Source organism: Tasmannia lanceolata, unplaced genomic scaffold (genome assembly GCF_043159265.1).
Source record: "Tasmannia lanceolata isolate RefF3 unplaced genomic scaffold, GAP_Taslan_0.1 ptg000008l, whole genome shotgun sequence".
NCBI lineage: Eukaryota > Viridiplantae > Streptophyta > Magnoliopsida > Canellales > Winteraceae > Tasmannia > Tasmannia lanceolata.
Genome location: NW_027518685.1, coordinates 66,277,744 through 66,303,374, shown reverse-complemented (window position 1 = coordinate 66,303,374; position 25,631 = coordinate 66,277,744). Strand labels below are relative to the sequence as shown.

Genomic DNA, 25,631 nt, shown 5'->3' with positions numbered 1-25,631 from the left:
TAGTTACTAAAAACTGAACTTTATTTTCCTTGAAGTAATTATTTTTTGGGTAAAGAATCAACTTACAATTCTTAATGAAGTATCATTATCGACAAATAAAATAAAGAGGGAAGATAGAAAGGACACTAATTTCCCCATGAAATTCAACTGTCTCATTGAATAACAAGAAGGCTATACAAGAACATTTTTTTTTGAATGGTACGTCCATACAAGAACATTTGCTACATATAAATTACTTCAACACTATTCACATTCTAAAACAATGAAACAATTACTGCCACATAATAGAGAACCGCAAAGTTAGCATGCATAAGCAAAGTCCAAAAATGAAATAAATACTGCAGTTGAATTCAAAGTTACTGGAAATGCCTTTGTTTGGGAGGTGTGTGTGGGTGCGTGGTGGGGCGGGTGTGTGTGGGGGGAGGGGGTGGAATAACAAATGTGAATAAGTGCTGAAAACGTATTGAATGAGAAAAGTGTGAGAAACACATGGGAAACATTTCACATGCACCCCAAAAATCACATCAAAAACAATATTGTGAAATATTTTCTTTGACACCAAATATGCATAAATAGATTGCAATATCTACAAGCTTTTAATCCTTACATGAATGTATTCACGCATATAACCTTGTAGACATTGAAATTAAACATTCCAAATCTACAAACACAAAAAAAAAAGTTTATCAAAATATTGTTTAAAATTAAAATTATTAAAAAGGATAATAATAAGTTTAAAATGTTAAAAAAAAACTACAATACAATAAAAACATACACAAAAAAAAAAAAATAGACAAAAACCATATGAAAAATAAAAATAAAAATAAAAATAAATAATCAATCTAAAGTGTTCCCCTCTTTGAAAAGACGAGAATGTCATGTAGTGGCCCCATCTGTAACGACTTGGATTTTTTTTCCCAAAATCCTAATCGCTATCACAAAAAGAAACAAGGTAGACTCACAATTGTAAAATACATTTCTTGGAAATAAATATAACACAGGGTCCATTCTTTAAAAACCATAACACCAACGGCCGCACAACTCCACCCTGTCTAGCTACGATCATGCAATTTTCTTGTTTTTCCAAATTACCAGGATAATAATAAATCCTTTTGTTTCAAGCAGTGGAGTCTAATATCATGTGAAGGATACAGCATTACTTTTCTTTTAAGAGAACTAACAGGTTTTCATTCTTGACATGCTTGAGGCATAAACAATAAATGAACAAGATGTAGTACTCGACCAAATTTAGGCATTTGTCATGGCATCAATACAAGAAAAGCTATATTACATGCATCTACCCTTTTATTGAGTACCATACGAGATTTAAGTCTAGCTGTCACCTGCCTTAACAAATCGTAGATGTGGAAAAAGAGGCGATCACACTTATAACATGAGGGAAACCACCTGAAAGTAGAGTCACACACACTCTCTCTAAGTTTTACACATAGCTTAAGAACTGACGAAATAACTGTGTAGGTATACGGCAAATCATTTGGTTTGCCTAGATACATAGAACTGAGGAAATAATAAATATATACAAAATCCATTTGATGTATCTACGTATATAGTACTTATGAAATAAGAAACATACACGAAATTCATTTCATTTTTCCTAAGTACGAAGAAGTGATGGAATAAAAGATATATATGAAAATCATTTCATTTCCCTAAGTTATAGAGAACTGATCAAATAATAAAATATATACAAAAATAATTTCGTTTCTCGCAAGTTATAGAGAACTGCCGAAATAAGACAATTTATACGAAAATCATTTCATTTTCTCTAAGTATAGAGAACCAATGAAATATGAGATATATACGAAAATTATTTCAATATCCGCAAGTATACAGAATTGATGGGATCAAGATAAACACGGAAATCATTTCATTTTCCCTAAGTACAGAGAACCGACGAAATAAGATATATATACGAAAATCATTTCATTTTCCCTACCTATAGAGAACCAATGAAATATGAGATATATATACAAAAATCATTTCATTTTCCCTAGAGAACTAATGAAAAATGAGATATATACGAAAATCATTTCATTTTCACTAAATATAGAGAACTGATGAAATAATAAATATACACACGAAAATCATTTCATTTTCCTAGGTATAAAGAACTGTTGGAATAAGAAAATACATACGAAAATCATTTGATTATATAGCTGAGGGTACTAATATTGGTTGAAGAGTGGGGAAGAAAACCAAGCCTATTCATCTCTCATTCTCTTTCCCTCTCTCTACTCTCTCTCTCTCTCTCTCTCTCTCTCTCTCTCTCTCTCTCTCTCAGGTTTTAGCCAAGGGGGGTGGACGAATTTTTCTTTTAGGGAATAATCTTCAGATATTTATAATATCTACCAAGATCTCATTTCCCTCCCAAAGTTGGCTCGCAAAGATCTCTTAATTAGATAGGGTGATTGGAATGAAAAAGACTAAGATTGATCTCCTTCCTATTTTGTTTTCTCCCCTCTCAAATTAAATTTTAAAATTCAAAGTTCTTTCCTAATTACAAGATGTGCTAGCTACACTTACTAAAAGAAGGGAATAAAGTCACCGCCTTGTGAGCAAATCTCCAAGATCCCATGGAATATTCTCCACTTCAAAGATTCGATTAACACGCTTGCCTTAATTACATTAAGTTGATTTATTAAAATAAGACAACGATGGAGTGTTGCCTATTTGGTTTCCCTCATTTGTTTTCAACTTTTAAAATATAAGATTCTTTTAATTGAAGTTTGTACCATCTTTGATTACTAAAATAAAAGAATGGAAGTCAACTTTATGAGATTTGAAAAATACACAATCTTACTAATTCGTTTTCTAATTTAATTAACATAAAGCAACTTTTAAAACTGGCCTAAAAAGAAGTTTAAAGGACAAATCCCGTAATAAGCCCCTACCTTAATCGTAAATGGGCCAAAACTTCACCAAATGGTATCAGAGCGGTATCTCCTCCAGTACGGTGTGCCAGCGATGGGTTTGGTCCCTAAGCGGGGTGGATTGTTGAAACCCACGTCGGAAAAGAAGAGAAAGTTCATGGGCTATAAATGTAGACCACCTCTTTCCTTGTGTAGACGAGTTTTAAAACCGGGGAGGGATGCTGCGACATAGAACCGAAAAATATCTGCACAGTTGCCGCGGCGTTATAGAAAGTTGGTATCAAAGCGTTTCTCTGACGATATGATGCGCCTACGAGGACGTTGGGCCCCAAGAGGGGTTGAATGTAAGGTCCCACATCGGAAAGGGAGCTTGTCTTTTAGGTTTTCAAACAACCTTGTTAGTGCGAGTATAGCTACGTCATAGGAAAGGCTAGTTAGGATTGCCTAAATTTACTAATATAACATTGATGACCCCCTCATAGATCATGGTTTTAAATTTCGACCGAAATCCGAAATTTGGAACCGAAATTTCAGATTTTGGTGGGGACCGAAACGAAAAGGTACCGAAATAGAAATTTACCAAATTTCGTTCAAGATTTCAGAAATTTTGTTATTTTGGGAATTTCGTAGAAATTTTTAATAAAATAATAATTTTTTATTTCGTTAACGAATTTCGAACGAAATTACCGAAATTTCGCCCAAAATGAAATTTTGGTAATTTCAATCGAAATTTTGGTAATTTCAATCGAAATTTCATCCCAAAAATCTGGGATTTCGTGGGCCAATACCAAATTTTGCCCGAAAATTCAGGATTTCGGCTGAAATTTCGGTTTCTGATAACTTTGAAATTTTAGCCGAAACGGAAATTTAAAACCATGCATAAGACACATAATGAACTCCATAATACATTCTTTGTTTAATCACTAAATTTCCTTCAAATTCAAAAACTGTTTATTTAACAAACAAATTCTTGAATTATTTGGAGGTACACTCATTTGTTTGTTGTTTAGTCTCTTTTTCTTGAATTGCTTGCTATGCAGATTTTATAACCTTGGTTGTTCTTGAAAACTTTAACTTAACAGAATTTGGGAGTTGAATTTCAGGGAAAATTCTTTTTACGGGGGTAGAATGCAATGCCCGGCCACACCAAGGGTCGATTGTAATTGTTGATAGTTGAATTTGACCATATAGATCATCCGACCAACAGTTCTGATTGCAAATATTCATTGATCGGAGATCAACAGTCTTGATCTTGGTCTGGGGCCTTCCGAACTGTTGGATCAATGTTTGGGTCCTTTTAGCCATCTATTGGACTCGTGTAAATTTGAACCATCTCTTTAGAGTGTCGATTTCCCCCATAATCCTTCAAGATCAAGAGAGTGGGAAGATCGACAGCTCGTGGTATATTTTCATCATTTTATTTATAGTTTGATTTTAAGACATCAAATCTCGCCCGTTTGACTTGATTTCGGTCTCATTAGATAGGTTTTTCGACTACCTACCCAACGGGCCCAAAATCACGTGATTTGGACGTGGTTTGATGAAGTTTTGGCCCATTTACCATTAAGGTATGGGCTTATTACGAGATTTGTCTTTTAAATTTCTGTTTATGTAAGTTTTAAAAGTTGCTTTATGTTGATTAAATTAGAAAATGAATTACTAAGCTGTGTGTATTTTCCAAGTCCCATAAAGTTGACTTCCCTTTAGTAATAAAAAAAAATGCACAAACTCCAATTGGAAAGAATCTTATATTTCAAAAGTTGAAAACAAGGGGTGGAAACCAAATAGGCAACCCTCCATTGTTGTAAATAAACTTAATGTAATCAAGGCAAGTGTGTTAATCAAATCTTTTAAGTGTAGAATATTCCATGCAGAATATTCCATGAGATCTTGGAGATTTGCCCACAAGTAAGGGTGTCAATTTTGGCTCGGGCTCGGAAGCTCGCTCGAGCTCGGCTCGAATCCTTAACGAGCCGAGCCGGCTGGCCAGGCTCGGCTCGGCTCGGCTCGGCTCGGCTCGTTAAGGCTCGTTAAGAATTTAATATATTTAAATATATATATTATATATTAATATATACACTAAAAGGGTTGTCCAGGGAGTGAAAGGGGGAGGCAAAATATGTCACTTCTTTTTTGGAACCCCATTTGTTACTTGGACCACCCCCCGTAGTGTAAAAAGAGTAGTAAAAAAACACTAGATAGGGCTGTCCAGGGAAGATGAGGGGTGTGAAATTAATATAATTCGAGCTCGATAAGGCTCGCGAGCGGCTCCAAGCCTGGCCGAGCCTGACCGAGCCGAGCCTGGTTCGAGCCCGAGCCGAGCCCGAGTCGAGCTTAATGAGCCGAGCCGAGCCGAGCCAGCCAAGCTCGGCTCGGCTCGTTTACACCCCTACCCACAAGGCAACCATATTGTTGACTTAATTCCCTTATTTTAGTAAGTGCAGCTAGCACATCTTGTAACTAAGAAAGAACTTTGAATTTCAAAATTTAATTTGAGATGAGGGAAAACAAAATAGGAAGGAGATCAATCTTAGCCTTCTTCTTACCAATCACCCTATGTAATTAAGGGATCTTTGCAAGTCAACTTTGGGAGGGAAATTAGATCTTGGTAGACATTATAAATATTTCAAGATTGTTCCTTGAAAGAAAATTTCACCCACCCCACCCCTTGGCTAAAACATGAGAGGGAGAAAGATGGAGAGAGGAATAGGCTTGGTTTTCTTCCCCACTCTTCAACCAATACAAGTACTCTTACCCATATAATCAAATGATTTTTGTATGTATTTTCTTATTCAAACAGTTCTTTAAACCTAGGAAAATGAAATCATTTTCGTGTATATATTTCTTATTTCATCAGTTCTCTAAACTTAAGGAAATGAAATAATTTTCGTATACATCTCATATTTCATCAGTTCTCTATAACTTAGGAAAAATGAAATGATTAAAAATGAAATGATTTTCGTGTGTATATATATATATATATATATATAGAGAGAGAGAGAGAGAGAGAAAACGGTTCCTACACATATGTGTAGATAAGTTATCTACACACTAGCTTAAAATACAGTGGGGGCCACATTACTTGGGTGATCCAAACCATTCATTTTTAAGGCCCTCACATAGATAGGGTGTCCACAAAAAATCAGATCCATAGGATCATCCTAACCATTCGAACTGTGGAGGCAAAAAATGGACTAATTTGTGAAGGTTTAAAGACATCCATTTTACCTCCACAAATCGTAGGGTTGGGATGATCCTATGGATCTGATTTTTTGTAGACACCCTATCTATGTGAGGGAATTAAAATGGATGGCTTGGATCACCCAAACAATGTGGGCCCCCATTGTATTTTAAGCTAGTGTGTAGAAAACTCTCTACACATGTGTAGGAACCGTTTTCTCATATATATATATATATATATATATATATATATATTTTTTTTTTTATTTTATTTTTATTTTTTTTTATTTTTTTATTATTATTTATTTATTTATTTATTCCATCGGTTCTCTATAACTTAGGTAAAATGAAATGATTTTCGTATATATTTTCTTATTTCATCAATTCTCTATAACTTAGGAAAATGAAATATGAATTTCTTATATACTGCCTCATTTCAACATCTTATTTCAACAATTCTCTATAACTTTAACTTCCAAAAAAGGAAATTATTTTCGTATATAATTAAATGTTATTTCATCGGTTCTCTATAACATGGGGAAATGAAATTATTTTCATATGTATCTCTTATTCCATGAGTTCTCTATAACTTAGGAAAAATGAAATGAATTCCATGTATGTTTCTTATTTCATCAGGACTATATAAAGAGATACATCAAATGAATTTCGTATATATTTCTTATTATATCAATTCTATGTATCTAGGCAAACCAAATGATTTGCCGTATACCTAGTTAGTTATTTTGTTAGTTCTTAAGCTATGTGTAATATTTAGAGAGAGTGTGTGACTCTACTTTAAGGTGATTTCCCTCACATTGTCAGTGAAATCGTCTCTTTTTCAACATCTATGGTTTGTTAAGGCAGGTGAGAGCTAAACTTAAATTTCATATGGTTCTCAATAAAAAGGTATAGTAATATAGCTTTTCTTGTATTGATGTCATGACAAATGCCTAAATTTGGTAGAGTGCCACATCTTGTTCATTTATTGTTTATGCCTGAAGAATGTAGAGAATGGAAACATGTTAGTTCTCTTCAAAGAAAAGCAATGATGTATCATTCACATGATATTAGACTCCACTGCTTCAAACAGAAGGATTTATTATTATGCTGATAATTCGGAAAAACAAGGAAATTGCATGGGCATAACTAGATAGGGTGGAGTTGGGCGGCCGATGATGTCATCTGAGGACCCTTAAGTCTAAAGCCAACACAAGCAGTGTGTGCAGCCTTCTGTTGGTAATCTTCTGAGGGGAGTGGAGATCCCTGAGGTGATAGGATCTGCCGTAACAAGACCTCATGGCCACTACCTATGGATGGGGAAGTGGGATATCCGTGAAGGCAAAGGTAACATGCTAAGGGAAGCTGAAGGACCTTGGGTAGTCGTTCCATATTGCATACATAACATGCATTGTGCATTTAGATATCCTGTTGCACTTAGTTTCTACATTGTACACTATGGCACTTCATGTCACACTACACACTATTTATGATTCACTCTTGTTTCTATTGTTATATTATTCTCATGAGTTATATTTATGCCTATCTCAAACTGTCACCCTTTTTAGTAAATTGTGTTACTGAATCTAATTCTTTTATTGATTTCTAATACTTGTTTGGGTCGCTGAATGGCGCTGCTAGTTCTAGTAACTAACGTTGTTTAAACTATAGGATTTGCAACACTAGGCGATGAACACAATACAAATGGGGAAGCTTAAAGGGGTCGAAGGCAAGAGTTGGTTTGGCCATGTGGCCTAGAACGGAAGTCCTGTCTGAGTTTTCTTTATTTCTATTATTATGTCAATTTGCTTTTATTAAGTTCTCTAAGTTAAAGTTAGTGTTTTGGTTTTTAAAGAATGGATTGAATTTTAATTCAAGATTTACTCAAGCCCAGTGTTATATTTATTTCCAAGAAATGTATTTTACAATTTTGAGTCTACCTTTTCTCTTTTTGTGGTAGCGATTCCGATTGTGGGAAAAACGGGGGGTTACAAAAATCCGAGTCGTTACACCATCCAAATTCCTACAAGGCGGGAAAATAAAAAGAAAATCCAGTTAAATAGCATACATGCTAACTTCATGATAGTGTGGTGTCATCGGTCAACCAACTAGACAAACTAATTCCAAGCCTTGTTTCAAAAGACCCAGCGTCAATCGTCGACTCCCTATTACCATGGCGTAGATCTTGTCCGAGTCGTCATTTTCCCTACCAGGTGAATCAAAAATCCTTTGACTCTCCCAAGTTAGGATTGCATCAACTAAGCACTCGTCTCTGTTGCGCCAAGTCAACAACGATCTGCTTTGACCAGGCTTTTGCCTGTAATCCAGGATAAGGTCGTATATATAGGGAAACCTACAATGAAACACCCGCAATAGGATTTCTAAAAGTTTCATATACTAACAAAGTGAGACAGCATCAGCATTTGCTAATCCCTTCGGTCAACTACAAGAAGTTGCAAAATGTCAAAGGAGAAGGCATTTGTAGAAGCTAAAGAACAGTTTTTCTCATTTGCAGAGAAGGGCTAAAGAACCTTACAGAGAAAACAACACCTACGCACCCTACCCCCAGGCGCGCGCTTAAGGAACCGTTAAGTATCATTCCAATCGAATTCTTCGGAATGTCGGGTGCGGCAGATAATAGGAGCCTTCATGACCATAAGATCGGTTTAGGATGTTTTTTCAAGTCTCATTCGCATAAGAGAGACAAATGAGGCATGGATAATTGCCCTTATACAAGCCTCCATGTACACACTTCCCCATTCTCTTCTCCACTATTTTCAAGTGGGATTAAATGAACATTATAAGATGGGCGAAAAAATGTGAACCATTTCCGTGGAGGTCAGCTAACTAGTTTATAGAGACATTGAACACCAGTAAGGCTTTCAAGGTTTAATTCATACGCCTACTTTACTTTTCTCAAACAAGAAGGCAGAACGAACAAAACCTATTACATAATTTCAGTAATTCTACTTTTTCCTTTTCTGAGAGCTGCATATGAACCTTGTAATTTCCTTGTACCTTGATGTTTTTTTAATGAATTGTCAGTTCAAAGAAAATTAACTCATAGAAAAGCCAGTAAGAAAACAAACTCATTTTCTAAAGAGGACATTTCAAGAACATGTTTAGTGAGCGCGAAGATAATCACTTTGCTGTAATTTTTCTATTTCTTTGTTTGTTGCAACTACCCTATTATGTTTTTACTTATTGTCATTTAATAATATCTTAAAAAGTAAAAATAGGGCACATGTGGATTTACCTGAATTGTCTGTCTGTGTTGCTTGTAGATATTTATCCGTATAGTGGCTTTCTTGAATTCAGGATTAGAACTCTTCACCACATCGTAATGTAAATGCTCCTGAAATAATAGAACACGTATATTAGAATAAATTTAAAATGGATGGGAAGAACAATAAATGGTGAGATAACAATGGGTAATATAAATGATAGATCATAAAAAAAGACATGGGACTAACAGAATAAAGCAAAAGCAGATTTATGGAAAGGGAACACCAACAATGACAATTCATTTATTGGATTTAGAGTGCTGAAGATAGGGTCCACCATACGAAGTTACATTCATTAGAGAATGAATTTAATTTGATAAGGCCCAGCTCTCCTGTCACTTAAGTTTTCTTTTATGTGTACAATGATAGGGCCCATATTACTGGATGGCCCTAATGGCATTCTTGTAACATCTTTACATGGAATTAATTATATATCTATACATATATACACATAAGAACTATGGGGGTGGGGAATTCAACCCATACAAATTTCTTCTTCTCTCCTTTTTCTCCTCTCTTGCTTCTCATCTTTTTCTTATTCTTATTCTTATTCTTCTCCTCTCTTCTTTATTCTCTTCTTTTTCTTCCCTTCCCTACTTGTTGTTCCTCTCTTTAAACCTTGCATGGATGATGATTACTAAACTTCACATGGCATCTGAGGAAGAGACTCAATCCTTTGTAGCTTTGGTTCTTTGTATCTTTTCTTTTAGATTTATTCCATTAGATATGACCTGGGATCTCTTTTCTTTTCTTTTGGTCATTGCCTATAGATCAGATTATGGATTCTCTAATATTTTCATTTGGTCTTCACTATAAGATCAGATTATGGATCTTTTTATCTGTTCTTTTCTCCCTTTTCACCCTTCCTAGTTGGGTTTATAAATCGCTCTTTTTTCCACCTTTTCACCCTTCCCGATTGGGTTTATAATATGTTCCCTTTCTTCTACTATATCTTTTCTTTCCCTTGATCTCCATTCTCCTTTTCTTGATCTTGATCTTTTATGGATCTTGATCTTTTCTTGATCCTAATCTCATGTGTTAACGGTTTCATGAGAGAAGAGGAAGATGAGAAGTTGGAGAGAATGAGAGAGTGTGTGTTCTCCTCACAAAATGATATATATATATATATATATATATATATATATATATGTGTGTGTGTGTGTGTGTGTTCTCCTTGATCTTTTCTTGATCCTAATCTCATGTGTTAACGGTTTCATGAGAGAAGAGGAAGATGAGAAGTTGGAGAGAATGAGAGAGTGTGTGTTCTCCTCACAAAATGATATATATATATATATATATATATATATATATATATATATATATATATATGTGTGTGTGTGTGTGTGTGTGTGTGTGTGTTCTCCTTCTCACAAAATGTTTTATATGCGTGTGTTCTCCTTCTCACAAAATGTTATATATATGAGGAATATGATTGTGCGCCGCTCGAGCGCATATAGCTTATATGCGCTCGAGGGCACAAAACTCATGTGGGCCCACATTGTTAGGATGATCCAAAGCTAACATTTGAAAGACTCTTGCATAGATAGGATGTGCACAAAAAACCAGCTCCATAGGATCATCCTAACCCATCCAAAAGTGGAGGGCAAAATGGACAGACACCGTTGGCCACAAATCTGCCCATTTTTGCCCTCCATTTTTGGAGGGGTTAGGATGATCCAATGGAGCTGATTTTTTGTACACACCCTATCTATGATGGGGCCTTGCAAATGAATGGTTTGGATCACCACAAAAAATGTGGGACCCATGTGTTTGGGCCCTCAAGCGCATATAAGCTTATATGTCGAGCGCACAATCATATTATATATATATATATATATATATATATATATATGAGGAAAGTGTTGGTGAGCTTAAGCGCCCCAATCACATGGGTCCCACATTTTCTGTGGTGATCCAAACCATTCATTTGCAAGGCCCTAACATAGATAGGGTGTGTACCAAAAATCAGCTCCATAGGATCATCCTAACCCCTCCATTTGTGGAGGACAAAAATGGGCAGATTTGTGGACAAATAATGTCTGTCCATTTTGACCTCCACAAATGGATGGGGGGTTAGGATGATCCTATGGAGCTGATTTTTGGTACACACCCCATCTATGTAAGGGCCTTTCAAATAATGTCTGCCCATTTTTGCCCCAACAGTTTGAAGGATTAGGATGATATGGAGCTGATTTTTTGGGCACACCCTATCTATGTGAAGGCCAATCAAATGAATGCTTTGGATCACCCAAACAATGTGCGCCCACTGTATTTTAAACCTAGGGAGTAGATAAGTTATCCACTATAGGGAGTAGGAATATAAACCTTCACAAATCTGCCCATTTTTGCCCCAACAGTTTGAAGGATTAGGATGACATGGAGCTGATTTTTTGGGCACACCCTATCTATGTGAAGGCCAATCAAATGAATGCTTTGGATCACCCAAACAATGTGCGCCCACTGTATTTTAAACCTAGGGAGTAGATAAGTTATCTACTATAGAGAGTAGGAACTCTTTTCTCATTATATATATACACACACACACACACACACACACACTAGTAAAAAACCCCGTGCGATGCACGGGCCAACAAAGAATTGTACGGACCACATCATAGGTTGATCCAAATCGTCCATGTGATGGAACACAACATAAATAGGTTGTACCCCAAAAATCATTTCAGTAGGCTGATCCTAGCCCTCCAATCTATAGAGGTTTCCATAATATGTTGTTCCTCTTAAATCGGATGGTTAAGATCACCCTATAGATTTTTTATTAAAAGAGCATAAAGGAGGGGGGGTAAGATTGAAATTATGTGGCTTTAATGGGTGCCTTTGTTAAAAAGTATAAAGTAGGGGGTATGATTGAAAATATGTGGGTTGAATGGGTGCCTTTGTTAAAAAAAAGTCAAAAAAAGTGATGTGTAATTCTCTTATAATTTTGGGAGAAATTCAAGTAATTCAAACTTTTCCTCTTCTACTAGTAAAAAATCGCACGGGCCGACAAAGAACTGTACGGACCACATCATCGGTTGATCCAAACCGTCCATGTGATGGAACACAACATCAATAGGTTGTGCCCGTAAGATCATTTCCATAGGCTGATCCTAGCCCTCCAATCTATAGAGGTTCCTAGCCCTCCAATCTATAGAGGTTTCCATAATTAACAAAGCATAAAGGAGGGGGGTAGGATTGAAATTGCGTGGCTTCAATGGGTGCCTTTGTTAAAAAGCATAAAGGAGGGGGTAGGATTGAAAATATGGGGGTTGAATGGGTGACTTTGTTAAAAAAAGTGATGTGTAATTCTCATAGAATTTTGGGAGAAATTCAAATAATTCTCTCCTTTTGTCTTCTGCTAATTCTCAAAAAAATTCAAATAATTCACATCACTTTTTTTGACTTTTTTTAACAAAGGCACCCATTCAACCCCCATATTTTCAATCCTACCCCCTCCTTTATGCTTTTTAACAAAGGCACCCATTGAAGCCACATAATTTCAATTCTACCCCCCTCCTTTATGCTTTGTTAATAAAGAAAAGTGGACAAAGTCAACATAGTGACGTTTTTGCTTTGCAGAATCACGGATTTGGTACATATGTTACATAATACTACGGATTTGGTACATATGTTACATAATACTACGGATTTTTGTGAACATATTACATAATACTACGGATTCAGGACGCCTTTCAAAATACTGGCAAATTCCGGGCACCTTAAGAGGAACAACATATTATGGAAACCTCTATAGATTGGAGGGCTAGGATCAGCCTATGGAAATGATTTAACAGGCCCTATTTCTGTTGTGTTCCATCACATGGATGGTTTGGATCAACCGATGATGTGGTCCATACAGTTCTTTGTCGGCCCGTGCTTCGCACGGGGTTTTTTATTAGCATATATATATATATATGTGTGTGTGTGTGTGTGTGTGTGTGTATCATTAGGGTTACACATGTAAATTACACCGCTCTTCTAACACTCCCCTCAAGCTAGATTGTAGCATGGTTTAAAATTGCAGTTTCGGTACCGGTTTCGAACCCTGAAATTTCAAAATTTCGGTCAAAATCCGGTACAACAAAGAAAAGACTATTTTATTCAATATTAAATTTCGAGAAATTTAATATTGAAATATTAAATTAATTTTAAAAAAACAGGCTTTTTGAGTGAAATTTCGGAAATATAGAAATTACGACCGAAATATTGGCCGAAATAAAATACCGTTTCGGGTTATCGTCATTTCGGTGTCGGTCTCCACCGAAATCCGAAATTTCGGATTTCGGTCGAAATTTAAAACCATGGATTGTAGAGCCATGCAACCCCAGCTTGTAACACATATCATTCAACTTTGCTCTCCCTAGTGGACTACGGCACACTGCTTCGTGCCGAACCGCATAACCGCCTCACTAAATCTCCCAAACCAAGCTCTAGGAGACACATGAAAAGACTACTCCACATTGCATCTCACTGCAACACTTTCCCCATATTCAATCTTAGCTCTAAACGACTGAAACAGCCTCGAACCACTTCAAGATGACCTTCAAGTCGACAACTTGTTGAATAGGGTGTCGTATGCAAACTAAATATGAGAGATGGATCCCAGTCCCCTAAACACCACTCCTTCCAATAATCCTACATCTTCATCCCTAGTGAGAACTTCATTATGTGCTTCACCAACAATATTAAAAATAAAAGGGAATATTGGATTCCCTTAATGAAGATCATTGAATCTAGAGAAGAAACCATTGGCATCTCTGGAGGTAACGGATGGAACTAAGCTCAAAACAAAGGCTTATGCATACCTTGGCCTCTCCTCCTCCTCCTCTGGAGTGAGTGCGGGTTTCTCCTTTTACAGGTGGAGTTCCCTTGGTATGTGGGGATGCCGTGTGATCACAGTGAGGGGCTGGCATTGGTGCCTTCGCCGGTGCCGCCGGTCTGCTGATCCTTTTCAGGGTGGCGCTGACCATGGATGAGACATTTCAAGAGAATGCCATGATTGGCACTGGTGTTGCTTCTTCTCTATGCTTTCCAGAGGCTCTTGATTGGCCGGTGGGGAGGCGCGTGACTTCTGGCAGTGCCATGGTGGAGAGAAAAGTCGTGCTAGCTCACGGGGATCATCATAGCTGGAAGGTGCCGTGTCTTGCCATGTGACCTCGAGTCTCTCATGGGTCCAGGGAGTCAGGGACAACGTGGCGCTGTGCGACTGGTGCTCGATTTTAACCCCAACACTTTCCACTAAGAATACCACAAAAGATCAATTGATGTGGCCACAGTCCTTTTCCATATCCACTTTACAAATCACACCTTTAGTTCCATCTTTTTTTTAAGGCAAGCTGGGATCGAACCTGAGACCTCAAGGTTGAGCTACAAATCCTCAACCATTGAGCTACAAGCCCAGCCGGTCCTTTGGTTCCATCTTGTTTCCAAGAATCAAGACATTCATTAGCAATTAGGATGCCATCCAAAATTTGGCAATAGTCCATGAAGGCGCCTTGAAAAGGATAAATAAACTCCCCCATGAACTTCTTAATCCTTACGTCCAACATATTAGCTATACTTTTATATATGTTGTTCAGCAAACTTATAGGAAAGAAATCTCTCACCTCTCTATCACCATCTCTCTCTAGTCCCAAGTGAGGAAGACTGATGAATGGTAACAGTGATGTCACTAACGGATCCATGTAGCCCATGAGTTTACTAGAAATGCATCAGTATACAAGTCAACTTGTTCAAAAAAAAGTAAGCACACAAGTCAATGCATGAAATACATAATGATTTATAACATCAGCATACCATTTCAGCAATATACCTATATTCATAGCATTTGTAATAATTTTAAAAATGAATGTTTGTGTCAATCAGAGAATGATGCAAGTCCTCTTGAAGTTAAAAGAGTAAATTATCCTTTGAATTTAACTTATAAGTGCATAACAAATGTATTTGACACTCTTTAAGGACCAACAGGAATTTTAAAATAATACTCGATGAGGTTTCTCACAAGAAATGACTAAAAAATTCAAAATCAACAATATGCTAAATTACTGGCAGATGTTAATAGTTGGAAGTAACATCTCAAATAATAACACCAGGTATCCTCGCCTAATTCCAACTTTGGCAAGGGAGAACATACAAACCTTGTATCCTAGTGCATCAAATCCTTTGCAAATAAACTCAAACAGAGTCTTCAAGTTCTCAGGGCTGGGTGCGGTTACAAAAATATTCGAGTACCTACAAGAATTGCAATAGTTTGTAGACTCTTCAGAAATTAACAAGACAACTTGGACAAAGCAATAATTGCATACACAACTGTTACGTTATAACCACCAAAAATAAATAAACAAATAAATTGTAAAGTTCTAGTAAACAACCCTGCAGCAATAGCTCCTGCAACAGATAAACCTAGAGCGGCTGATTTGCCACGCCCACGAGCAGCAATCAAAGCAACAGTGCTCCGAAGAGCCTTATCAAGAATTGAATCAAGAAATGTAATGACAGCTTTTCCCTATTCAATACACAATGGGAAGAAAAATTGGCCAAGTATTGATAAGGTTTCTCTAAGAATAATCCAATGAAGACTAAATAAGAGAATTACCACATAGCTGTGAGCCTGTGACATGTACCTGGTCTAACGTACAGCATTTCGCAATCAAAGGACCGACAGGAAAATCATCATGAAGTTGTTCCTTCAGATTCTTCAAGTCCCGTTCTGTTTCTGAGAGCCCTTCAGAATCCTTTAGAGAAAATGAGAAAAAAAAAAGTTTGAAGAATATAACAAAGATAACATCACCCGCCAACATATTTTATCACATAAATCAAAATTTAGCTGTCAGTTTCTCCGTAGAACTGAACATTAAATTTACAACTCTTTCCCTAGTTCCGCGTCGATGACCTAATATAGCCAAAAAATGCAAAACGGCTTTTCCTTCTAGATAATATGTAGCAGTTTATCACGGGAAAACTTTGGAACAATATATAGAACACCCTTCTGTAAATGGAAGGTGAAAAAGAGAAGAAAACAGGAAAAAGAAAGAAAGAACTTCCCTCAGATAGTAGCACGAACCTTACATATTATGAATTTCATAAAATGTTGAATTCATCTTTAATGATAGAACGTAGGAACAAAATGAAAACATCCCTTTATAATGTAAATGTGAGAAACGAGAAGACAAGCAAAAATAGGACTTACCTCAGTTACTGGCACTGGAGCAATGGACCTTATATGTGATGAAATTGGTAAAATATTTAGCTCATCATCCATAACCACACATGAGCTGCATGATGCCAGTGATAACAGGAAGCGCTCATTAAAGCGCCTAGCTGCCTCAGAATGGGACTCCGTCCGAAGCCTCTCGTGAACATCCTAAAATCAGAAATAAGTTTATTAATGAGAATCGTAGAAGCACAAAAGAACAAATACACTGCCCCGACCCATGCACACATGGAAAACGTGCATGAAGCTCAGATGTGTTGGTCTGGTGGGCCACCACACGTCAGGCCATCATTGTCCCATCACTATTAGATGATCCTAAACCTTGGTAAATACCTAAAAGAAACAACGAACAGACATTTTGGCCACACCCAAAAGATCATTCATTGCCCGAGATGTTAGGATTATCCAATCAAGTTGAACCAGCTGCAATGGACTAGACTCATTTCTTTTCTTATATTCTCATTTTGAAGCAATAAGCTTAAGATGCAAAAAATAAGAAATATATAAGCTTCTATTCAAAATAAATATGCAATCTACCAATATGGTATTTATGTCATATCACAAAGGCATGCATGGCATCTATCTTTCCGAAAAAAGGAGTGTGCATGGCTATAATGAAGTAAATAGCTGGGAAAAATTGGGAAAATATCTTTTCCGGATTGTGAACTTCCACTGAATGAAATTTTTGTAGCGGTGAGCAGCATATGAATACGAACCATAACCATGGTGTAGAGACTGGTAAGTGAGGAGAGAGAACGAAGCAGCAATATCACTAAGCCACCCCCTTCAACCGTCTCAATAGTTCTTGCAAGGAGATTTGGAGTCAATGCCTCAAAATCCTAAAAAAGATAAGAGTAGATTGGGCATTAAAATATGGAGAAGGTGCGAGATATCAGAACACTTGTAGCAATGGGGAAAAAACGCAATAACCAATGATAAGCCCATATTTTATAGAAGACAAGACAGTCATAGGTATGAAATCAAACCTGTAGGATACACATGCCGAAGGTGTTCCCAAGGATTCTTTCCGAATCTTTGTATAAGCAATATGTTAACCCTCCACTTTCAACAAAGAGTGAAAAAGGATCAACCTTCTCAGGATCCAGAAGTCCCCTCTGCATTAACTTTTTAATCTGCTTTGCACGTTTCTTTTTGTGACTGGAACAAAAGAAAATTTCAATCAGAATATATTACGAGGTTATTTCTTGATAGGACCTTGGATAAGAAAAGGTTGAAGACTAAAAAATAAGTCACATAGCACCAATCAAAACCTCAAATGCATTAGTCCCAAGCCGTGGAAAAGAAAAGAGCAGTTTCCACCGGAGCGAGCATGACTCAAATGGATGTGTGTCTCATCCGTAAAAGGTACGCATTTAGTTTTAAATCTGACTGGACCATAGTAGCCTGAAACTCCATGGGCAAGTGGGAAACCCATTTCCCCTAAAACGCGTTTCGGAAGGGTGGGAAACTTGTCGCCCATAAAAGGTGAGAAACTCATTTCCGAAATGTATGAGAAACATATAAGAAACTTATATGAAACACGTGAGAAACGCATGGAAAACTTGTAGAAAATGTATGTGAAACGTGTGGGAAATATGTGTGAAACTTACGAAAATCATTTTAAAAAATTGTGGAATAGATATTAAAGAGGAAGACAATAGTGTATACCGTAATAAAACTAAATGCAAAAAATACCCAAATAGAATGAACTTAACAAAATTTAAATATACAGAACCATATCTTTCATGTTTTCCTTGTGTTTCACATGCCTTTTCATTATCGTTTCTGAAACGTTTCTAATGTGTTTCCTAAGACGTTTCTCGTACGATTTTTTATTTTTTTCCGCTTCTCGTTTCCCCTCTTCTTTTTTTTCTTGTGTTTCCGGTTTCCATTTCCTATTTCACTTCCCGAATCCGTTTCCCACCCTAGCAACTATGGACTAGACATTCTGATTTAGACTCTTAGAATTGTATTTCACATTGACTTCTACAACAAAACTCACATGCTGATCTTGATTTGCATGCATCACTAACACCAGTGGTATGCCAGATTTCAATGTTTGCCCCACCCCAAAGAAAAAAAGGCCCATCCATATAATAACCTTTTAAATTATTAAAAGAAAAATTGTCCATGAGAGTTCCAATTATGAAGAATCTTGTACAGAATTGAAGGTGTGAGATGAGATGCAAAAATTTGTAGTGGGCATGTCCCCATTCATTTTGGCTGGTCTGGGTTTTCTGGCCTAGATTGTTGGAGACATGTCCCCATTCCTTTTTCCCTTTTTTCTTGTAAAAATTTGTAGTGGGCATGTCCCCATTCCTTTTGGCTGATCTGGGTTTTCTGGCCTAGATTGTTGGAGACATGTCCCCTTTCCTTTTTCACTTTTTTCTTGTATTCTTGCCTTTCCATTATTAATAAAATATCAGTTCAAAAAAAAAGTTAAGAGGTTTACCATTCCATTCCCCTACAACTGCATATGCCATTTATGGCAAGAAATGTGGAAGGTCTTATTGGGGAAGAAAAAAATACAACTCAAACACATGGGAGTATTGAACTTCTACTCACAAGTTGCACAGATTTTTTTGAAAATAGCTTTTCCATGTCAGCGGTAATGCAAAGATCGGCCATTTTTCCATGTATGCAATGAAAAAAATGTTTTTAGAGAACTACTATAAAATTCTATGGCAAATGAGAGAAGAAATACCAAAGCCCAATGGTTGATCCAAATCTATGAGAGGAGTTGAGCTCCCCTTGATGACACCTAATGTCGGTCTAGGTTTAAAGTTGGTGGACACCCAGATCATGTAACATGTCCAACAGGCCAAACTTCAAACGATAGTCCCTAAACCTGCTCTGAATCTAATCCCTTTTCGTAGGAGTCAAGAACTTCATGATATCTCACCAAACTATAGCCTCTTGACATCCAAATTCATCAGTTCCATTCTCGGGAGACCGAGCCACATTTCGCCTAAATTACCCTCCTCCAAAGTAGATCGCCATCCTCACCATATTTCCACAGCCATTTTCCCCGTAAAGCCTTGTTCATTGTTTTTAGTCTTCTGATCCCGAGGCCTCTAACTAACCAGATGATGTGTTTTGCATTCATCTTTATTGTTCAATAAAAAAGCCCTTGATCCTCCAGCTCGGACATCCCCAATCCTATCATTATAACCACCGAGTTGGCAATGTTTACTCTTTTACCTTCAAAGCGTTTGATCACTGCGTTGAGATTTTTAACTTGCAAGGATCCGAGCAGCTGAGTAAGATGGGGTGGATTTAGGACCAGTTTTACAACCATAGTAAGACAGCTTAAGAAGCTCCCTATCATTCCTTCTACTTAACAACTTTGATTTTGATGACTCAGCTGCCACTAATATGGACTCCTGCTTTTTCTCTTTAGGAACTATGATTTTCAGTTTTCCTGGATAATCAGACACTGGATGATTATCAGGAGTAAACTTAACTAGTGACATCAGAAAGATATGGAATCATACCTTTATTTAAATATATAGAAATCTCAGATAGAGGTACCTCTCCCAATAGATCGTTTGAGTCCACATCAAACTCATAAACATTAGGGGAAAGGAACGGCTGACCAAAATCTCATTTCCTTACATACTGAAATTCCCAATAGTTGAAAAAAATGCTCAAAATTAGCATCTCACAAAAATTGGTGGTTTTTTTTTTGGGTGGGGGTGGGGGGGATGGGGGGTTGTATGGGAACGATGTCAGCTACTGTATGTACTGACATCATGCAGATATCATCAATTCGGGACCACTTGGACCCTATTTGTTCCCTTCTCTCTCTTCCATTTCCTGAAATAAGCTTTGATAGTTGTGATGCCTTTTTATGATGAATTTCCACATTAGATGCCCATGATGTTCAAGGTAAGGTGGCTCTTCATTTAAGCTCCCCTCTGAAGGGAAACTGATACTGAAACAGCTAAGGTTAAGCCCCTTGCCATAGGGCTGTGACTTATTGTCCATGATCTCAATAACACCAACTAGTGGTTCCTACAATGTCTTCTCTAGTATTTATTCGAAACAGGCTCATGTCAGGGGATCTTCATGAGATATAATGCAGATGGGCAAATTGACGATGTCCTTAATATTGGGTGAAACAAACAAACCACTGTATCATTTCAATAACTAGGGAAACATGAATGAACACAAGTATGTCCCTGCCTTCGATAAAGATGCCTTCTAGGATTCTTATTTTTTTTTTTAAATGAAGATGCCTTCTAGGAATTGAAATGCTCTTATCATATATTCTGCCTACTCCTCCTTTAATTAACATAAGGTCCTCTACATTTTACGATTAAAAAACAACCACAACGCAAAGCACAAAAGAGTCCTCTTTAATCTATCGGCCTAAAGGGCGCTGCAGTAGTTATGACAAAAAAATCACTTAGCTTGAATTGCCCTCACAAAGCTCCCACACGCTATTGGGAACTGACAATCAACAAGAAAGAATTAACATTCTGCCCAGAGATAGTTACTTGGAAAGTCACGATAAAAAAATTTAAAAAGAATAAGGTACAAAAGGAAAAAAAAAAATGTCCTCAGGAAACCCTAAACTCCATCGGTCATCACTACATATTGTACTGTTAAAAATACTTCTAAAAATTGTTGAAGTATAAATGATTAAAAAACCAACTGTAACAGCTTAGGACCTGTTCGTTTAAGATTACGACAAACGATTGTGAATGTTAAACTGATTAATGGACTCAAATTTAAACCCAACTTCGAGTCCAATAGTAGGTTTGGCACTCACAATCAGTTGCCGAATCTTAAACGAAAGGGCCTTAAGCTTTTGGAGTAATTGTTGTTTCACATGGTATCAGCGCTATGACCTCAGGCAGTCTTGAGTTCAAAACCCAACATAATCCTTGATAATAAAAATCCACGTGCGCGGCCAACCCAAAAGAGTGCCCACATGTACGGCCAAACCAAAAAAAAAAGAGGGGCCACACATGAGGGGGAGTGTTGAAGTATAAATGATTAAATAACACCAACTCTAACAGCTTAAGCTTTAGGAGTAATTGGTTGTTGGGTTTTGCTAACGTTGTTAAGGGGTATTTAATTGCCCTTGGGAACATGATTTTACACATGATTTGATACTTTTATACATCTTTTGAGATTTTATTATCAAAACGATGGTTTTAAATTTTGAACAGTCGAGACCGGCACTGAAATCACAAAAACCCAAAATAGTATTTTATTTCGTCCGAAATTCCAAAATTTCGGTCGAAATTCCGTTCTTCCCCAAAAGTTCACCCCAAACCTGTTTTTTTTCTTAATTAATTTAATATTTTACCGAAATTTCGGCCAAAATTTGGTACCGAATAAAATGATGTTTTTATCGTTTCGCCGGATTTCGGCTGAAATTTCGGAATTTCGAGATTTTGGTGGCGTCCGAAACCAGTACCGAAACCGAAATTTAAAACCATGATCAAAACATGTGTAAAATCATGATCCCAAGGGCAATTAAATGCCACTTAACAGTGCTCTTAGGGCACTCGTTAGCAAAACCCTTGGTTGTTTCACAAAAATACTAAAAGTTATCAAAGCCTAGGGTTTGCATTAAGTTTGTAAAGCAACTACTGCTAACTAAAGAAAATAAGTGTTGGTACAAAGAAATAAAACGATAAGAATCACAAATTGGAGAGAGAATCAAAACCTGCTAAGTTCGAGTTTATCCCTGTAGCACCACAAAACAGTGGGGCGAGATTTGACAACAGCCTTGCTGAGCATGTAGTGAAGATTAACTATCTGCAAAAAAGATGAAATTTTGTGATGAATAATCGATAGAGAAAGAGAATGAAAACCCTTTAAATAAAAAAGAAAGAAAGAGAACGAAAACATATGAAGGGTTGATTAGAGAATGCAAGAGAAGTGAGAAGAAGAAGACCTGGTCACGGGATTTGTCACCAACGATGACGAACATGGAGCGATGTCTGGTTTTAACGCCATTTTCGATTACGGTTCGGATTCGTTCGTCCACCTTCTTCCTCATTTTCTCCAAATTTGGGCACTGAAAAAAACCCTAATACTGCTACTATAAGCACTGAAAAAACCCTAATAGTACTGAGAGGGATTTTGCTCGCTCTGCCTCTTCTTCGTTGTGTACTCTCGGCTTTTGGAAACGAATGAAAAAAAATAAAATAAAAGGTGCCGTTATAATGGTTTTGTTTCGGGTTTCTAGGGCAATATTCGGCTCCTAAATGACGAAACTACCCTTTTGTGTGTTTTGGTGGAAGCTGAAACAGGACGCAAAACGGCATGGGAGAAGAACCCACATGACCGGGTTCCTTAGTTTTTATTGATCAGCTAATTATTGCTCATCAAAACCACTGGGACATGTGGAAAAAAGTCATCGGCCATCTAATAGAGGGTATTAGGGCTGCAACAGGGTTGGGTTGGCTCGGGGTTTTCAAAACCCGAGCCCAACCCTGGATCCTATTATCTCGGCCCTGACCCTCCCTACCCTGAGTAAGGGCCGGAAAACCTCAACCCATTACTCGCCCTACAGGGTATTGCGCTGGCCCTGGCCCGCCCTGATTGGGCAAGGCCGGGCCGGGCCGGGCCGGCCCTATTTTGACCCTAGTGCAAATACCTGTTAAGAGTGCCAAAAATAAAGCAACCACTTATCATATGGAACAAAATGATCAATAAACAGAGAAAGGGAACAAAATAAGACAATATGAATTCAACAACATGACGGGCAACAGAGACAATTAATAATAATAATTTAAAGAAACATCAATCCAAGATAATAGAAAACATTAGCAAAAGAAACATGCACAGGTGGTTCAATTCTATAATAGAAAACTCAGGGTCGGGCCGGGTCAGGGTACCCCCAGGCATTAACCCAAAACCCACCCGACCTGAGTAAGGGTCTAAAAAAATGAACCCTAACCCCCCCTCAGGGTTAGAAAATTCAGCTCTGACCCTGTTTGGGCTCAGGGCGGGTCAGGGCTGACAGGGCCAAACTTGCACCCCTAGAGGGATGCTGATTGTGGGTCCCCTTTTCATTTAATATATTTTTTGTTTTTTGTTTTTTTAAATGATAAATTCAACTTTATCCCTTTTCGCCCGGCTTCACTTCAAAAGGTTTTGTGAGGGGCAAAATCGAGCACTCAACCACATGGTGACACGTGGCCCCTGGACCCATAGAGACCCTAAGCAATTGTGGCAACATGACATCTCCAGCCAACACGGCACCCGAACCAATTGGCCACAGCCATTTAGTCCTTGGAGACAGTGCAATGCTAGTACCAATCATGACACTGCCATGTGGCATTCCATCGCCGATCATGCCCTTTACTATGACAGCTGGACAAACCAGTAACACCGATACGGGCACCAATGCCAGCAATCACATTGGCATCACACCACCATCGTCCCCAAGTTACGAAAACTCCACATGTGAAAGGGAGACTGTTAGCCCAAGCTTGAACCCCAATTTTGATAATCACAAACCCAAATTGATCAATATATTAAGGTACTAGTGGTTTTTATTTTGTAAAGCTAGCTCAATTGGTTAGATTGACCTATAAAGGGAAAGTCTAGCAAGGAAGAGGACAAATGTAAGTGGAGCCATTAAGTAAAAGCCAAAGATGGAACCACAAGCAAGAACTTATTGGAGCCAAAGTCCAGATAAGTATGAGGAGATCAAAAGCAAAGTGCAAAGCACCATCTAGAAGATAGAACAATCATTGGAGGACTAAAGTGTCATATTTTTAGATTGTATATGAGGATAGTCTTCTTAGGATGCATTTCAAGGCACACAACTCAAAATCTTTTTCAAATCCTCCTAAGTTAAAAATAAACCATTTTCCAAAAAGCCCAAAGTGTTTCAAAATTATGTAAACATAAGAGAACAAGCCCTCATTTTCTTTGGAAGCGGCCCACTTCCACGCATACATGTAGGTGGGTCTATCAAGGATGCTCATATAGCCTAGACATCTCACTCATATGACATGTGTTCTAGAAGGTCTCAGCTTTCTGCATCTTTAGCCCATACAATTGCCTCTTCAGATACAATCAGTTGGCCAAGCTTTTTGGCATGTAAAGTTTTTACAACTTTCCCCATAACATAGGCGCCTTTTCTTCTTCCATAATGTTAAACATAACGTTATCTATTAGACATAGTCTAATTGTATTGACCGCCTTCGACTCCATGTATTACCACTTGGCACTGTTCATCTTCTCCGCCTTCCCATCATTTCCCTTGAACGCCTTAGACATGCCATGTTGAACTAAGATGTCCTTCGCCTTCATCTGCCACAGGGTGAAACTGCAATTCCCGTCAAACCTGTCGATGTTGAACTAGGTAGAATTCTCTTTTACTGTCATCTCAAATTACTTCGCACTTTCTCGGTGTAGAGCTCCACCTCGAATGAGAATTTCTTGGACAATCATTATACCTTCAAAGATCGCTCTAACCGCAATCTAAGCACAACACCCATGATCACTCCACCCGATTTCGGCAGTGGCTCCAACCTAAGCTATGATACTAGTTGTTGAGAAAATCCGTCCGGCAATGTGATCCAATCGTGCACAGATTAACATAAAAGATAAAAGTAAACATAGACCACAAGATGAACATCGAGATTTACGTGGTTCGGCAAAATGCCTACCTCTACGAGCGAGAACACGATCTTCCACTATGAGAAAAATAATATGCAAGGATTACAATGGATTGACCCAAAGCCCACAAGATGAACATCGAGATTTACGTGGTTCGGGAAGATGCCTACTTCCACTATGAGAAAAAACAATATACAGGGATTACAATGGATTGACCCAAAACCCAGAAACTTGCAACCCTTCCTTTGTCCTCTCACCCAAGACCATACACAAGAGAAACCCAAGAGAAAACCCCGAGAAGCAAAAAAAAAAAAAACCCTTTCTTCTTACTTGTTGAGAAAATCTGTCGGGCAAATCCAATCTGATCGTGCACAAATTAAAGGAAAAGATAGAAATAAATACAAACCAAAAGATGAACGTCGAGATTTACATGGTTCGTCAAGATGCTTGCCTCCACGGGCGAGAACAGGATCTTCC

The 25,631-nt window shown here is 37.6% G+C and overlaps 1 protein-coding gene across 1 annotated transcript in view; it reads right to left on the bottom strand.

Annotated features, from left to right (window-relative positions):
* LOC143885484 (RNA cytidine acetyltransferase 1-like) overlaps positions 1 to 22,731 on the bottom strand; it is a 94,155-nt gene extending 71,424 nt beyond the window's left edge. The window contains exons 1-9 of the mRNA XM_077389695.1: positions 22,474 to 22,731; positions 22,243 to 22,334; positions 17,549 to 17,720; positions 17,279 to 17,401; positions 16,539 to 16,712; positions 15,973 to 16,083; positions 15,721 to 15,854; positions 15,487 to 15,580; positions 9,325 to 9,423 (exon numbers count right to left, since the gene is read on the bottom strand). Coding sequence (XP_077245810.1) covers positions 9,325 to 9,423; positions 15,487 to 15,580; positions 15,721 to 15,854; positions 15,973 to 16,083; positions 16,539 to 16,712; positions 17,279 to 17,401; positions 17,549 to 17,720; positions 22,243 to 22,334; positions 22,474 to 22,578 — 1,104 coding nt within the window. The 5' untranslated portion in view covers positions 22,579 to 22,731. The remainder of the gene's footprint in view (positions 1 to 9,324; positions 9,424 to 15,486; positions 15,581 to 15,720; positions 15,855 to 15,972; positions 16,084 to 16,538; positions 16,713 to 17,278; positions 17,402 to 17,548; positions 17,721 to 22,242; positions 22,335 to 22,473) is intronic.
* Between the last annotated feature and the right edge of the window lie 2,900 nt (positions 22,732 to 25,631).